The sequence below is a fragment of the Pygoscelis adeliae genome, unplaced genomic scaffold (assembly GCF_000699105.1).
Source record: "Pygoscelis adeliae isolate BGI_AS28 unplaced genomic scaffold, ASM69910v1 Scaffold155, whole genome shotgun sequence".
Taxonomy (NCBI): Eukaryota; Metazoa; Chordata; class Aves; order Sphenisciformes; family Spheniscidae; genus Pygoscelis; species Pygoscelis adeliae.
Genome location: NW_008824932.1, coordinates 3,259,661 through 3,262,807, shown reverse-complemented (window position 1 = coordinate 3,262,807; position 3,147 = coordinate 3,259,661). Strand labels below are relative to the sequence as shown.

General features: G+C 42.8%; 1 protein-coding gene across 1 annotated transcript in view; it reads right to left on the bottom strand.

The window, feature by feature from the left end:
- LOC103917899 (sphingosine-1-phosphate phosphatase 2-like) overlaps positions 1 to 2,039 on the bottom strand; it is a 61,264-nt gene extending 59,225 nt beyond the window's left edge. The window contains exon 1 of the mRNA XM_009325109.1: positions 1,710 to 2,039. Within this exon, the coding sequence (XP_009323384.1) occupies positions 1,710 to 2,039 (330 nt within the window). The remainder of the gene's footprint in view (positions 1 to 1,709) is intronic.
- Between the last annotated feature and the right edge of the window lie 1,108 nt (positions 2,040 to 3,147).

The window sequence follows — 3,147 nt, the reverse complement described above, 5'->3', positions numbered from 1 at the left end:
TTGAGTATGGTTTTGTTATAATTTTATTAGAAGGCCATCGAGCCCTCTGTTGGTTGCTTAAAATAAGCTTTATTACTTAATTCTTTGAAATTCTCATTTAATGTGGGAGACTGAAACACCACATTGCACACTTAATTTATGGAAGACGATTTAATTGATGGAGCTCTAAAATAGAGCTAAGAGACTCCTGTGGTAGAGACTAATATTTCACTGGCCATTGATTTCAATTTTTTACACGGTGAGAGAAGCCCACATTAAAATACAAACTCTCAGCGTCACTGTAAAAGTGGAATGCGGCAGCATAATTAATGTATCGAACATTTACCTGCGGTCGAGGTAGCTATAACAAGGCGGTGGGTTTCCCTCTTGGTAAGTTTCTCTTCTGTGTTAGGAGTTTCTGTAAAGGCCAGTAGCAAGCGTTTTTGTTTAGCAAGGTTGGAACATCAAAGATGTCTTGGAAATGTGACGAGACGCTCACAATATGAAACGGAAAAACATTGCCATGCGACTGGTTTTGTAGTATATTAAGGAGAGCACTCTATATAGATACTGTTCTATGTTGCAGGATAATTCATTTGGTGCCTGAATTTTTTTAACTTAATTAGCTGTTATAATCTATTCTGTGGGGAATAAGATAATGCCGCTTATTCCGTGTTTCTACACAGTACTGTAATGGAATGAGGTAATTATTTTCGTGCTTAACAATTCAAGAATTTTAAAAGTGATCTTTTAGTACGTGTATTTTGCAAGCTGTCTGCATGATATTCTGACAAGTATCCTCGTAGTAGACCTTTACTTGACCACTTCTATTTATCACAAGTGCAAAGGAATTTACTATGTAGAAACGTAAAGACAGCCGGTGAAGATGTGTGATGTGTTTTATGACTGCACGAGTGATGTGTACTGTGCGTTGTCTTGATTACCACAAATCTCTGAAAAACAAGCCCCTGACGCCCAAAAAACCCCACAAACCCAAGCGGTATTTGTACAGACTCTGTTACGATGGACACAGTTTGCGGAAGCGGTGTATGATTTTTGTGTCGCTTAACGTCTATTTAAAAAGATCCGCACCAGCCTTTTAAAGTCGAATATCGTAATATAAAGGCCCTGAGGAGATAAATTACTGGGATCAGCTGTGGCTCTGACCATGGTTTGCGTATTTAGACCAGTGTTTTCAGACTTGGAGTTGCTCGTTAGCCGTGCAAAAGGTGTATGCCTCCTAAAATCAGGCCTGACTATTAGCCCCTGTTGACTTCAGCAGTAGTCGTGGATGTTCTGCACCAAAGAAAATCACGAGACTTTTATTTAAGCATCTAAATGAGAATTTAGATGGTTGACTTCAGGTACAAACGTGAAAATTTTGGCCTTAACCTCTCTGTTCTTCGGTTAATGCATCTGTAGAGTTTGATAATAGCGTTGACCTACCTCACAGGCAAGATGTGAGGCTTTATTTATTAAAGTTTTTAAGCAATTGGAGATCCTTGAAGAGGAGGTGCTATAGAAGTGAAAGTATTATTATAAATGATACTGTAGTAAGAATAAATATATGTAAATTAATGGACATAAACAGCAGCAATGTTTTCTAAGAAAAATAAATATATGTACCTGTGTACATCATATGCACCAATATATGATTTACCTGTTCGTGCTTCTACCGCAAACGCAGCATGCGCATCAGCATTTCTGTTCAATCAGGTCAGCTCCGGTACCTGGCAGTTCAGATGGGCCCCGCCGGCAGTCACTGCTGCCGACTCCGTCTCGGGCAGACGTGCCGAAGGTGGCTCTGGGTGCTCGTGAAGCTCCGCTGGAGCTCGCTGCGTAGCTCTCGCTTTGCTCCCGTGGGCTCTCTGGCTGCGGCGAGCCGCTTGGGTGTCGCAGAAGCGCTGCCGGCACTGTCTGGGCAAGCTGGCTAGCTCGCGCCAACTCGGGGTATGTTCACAGGAGCCGCAGTCGCAAGGGAAGCTGTTAGGCAGCTGTGCCCTGAAATACCGATTACAGTGAGAAATGTGTACTCCCATCTTTTTCTTTTCTTTCCACATCATAGTTTTATTCTCGCCTTTTCTCTGTAAACAGTATTTGCCATTTTGACTAAACCAATGGTTTCGGCTGGGATCCAGGGACTACTTCTAAAGGATCTGCGAAAGGTAAGTAGGACAAGCAAATCCATCATTGGAAGCTTAAATTTGTTACGTGAGGGTCAACTTTAAGACGTTTAGAGGTTGGCACATTACAAAAAGTTGAAGATCACAGGCCCAAACAGGGTTTTCAGGCTTATTCACAATCGAACGGTCATATTCCATAGCAAGTTCCTACCCATATATTTGAAAATACGTCGGAGCCAAATTAAAATTGACAGTCTGGCCGTATGCCACATCCTTCTCTCTGCTTATGCAAATTCTGGGAAACTCCGCTGGTTTCGGGAGCATTAGTCTGGATCCACATCACAGTACCAGTCAGAAAAAATCATGCATTGTATACATCTCTGGCTACTGTAGAATCCCGGTATTATATTTGTATTTTGGGTTCCTTTGAGTGTACAGATTGCTTGTCCAAAGCCAAACTTTGCTCAAGTTTCAGTAAAAAAAGGCGAAGTAAAAAACAAAAAAGAAAATCTGTGTGGCTGGTGGTGTTTCATTACTGTAACTATTTCAGTCAGAACACTTGTGTTTTCTAGTTGTTCAAAACCACGCAGAGATACGCAGCTGAAGGGATATGCATCAGTTACGCTATCCACACATCTTACAGAAAAAAGACGGTGCTTTGGGGCGCTCTGGGGGAAAGCAGAGCAGGCGGGATGTACCACAACACCGTGGGGAAAACCATGGGAAATACAAGCTGCTGGCTTTTTTTTTCCCCCCCCTTGCACTCGTTCGGTTTGTTGTGTTGGGTTGGTTTTTCTTTTGCGGTGTGACATTTCCCTGCGTTACGCGGTCTGGGGCGCAAGCGGCTACAGCCAAGAAATGGAAGCACCGGGAAAGTAAACAAAGGCCTGAAGCTTTCTCGGGAATTTTTTGACCTCTGCGAGATCACAAGCTGCGTGAACTCCGAAAGATCTGTAGTTTCCAGTCGTGCCTAAAGATCTTAAATTTTGTGTGGCGGTAATCCCCTATTCCTCTACCCGAGTGGAGCATACTGGACTCCAGGCTG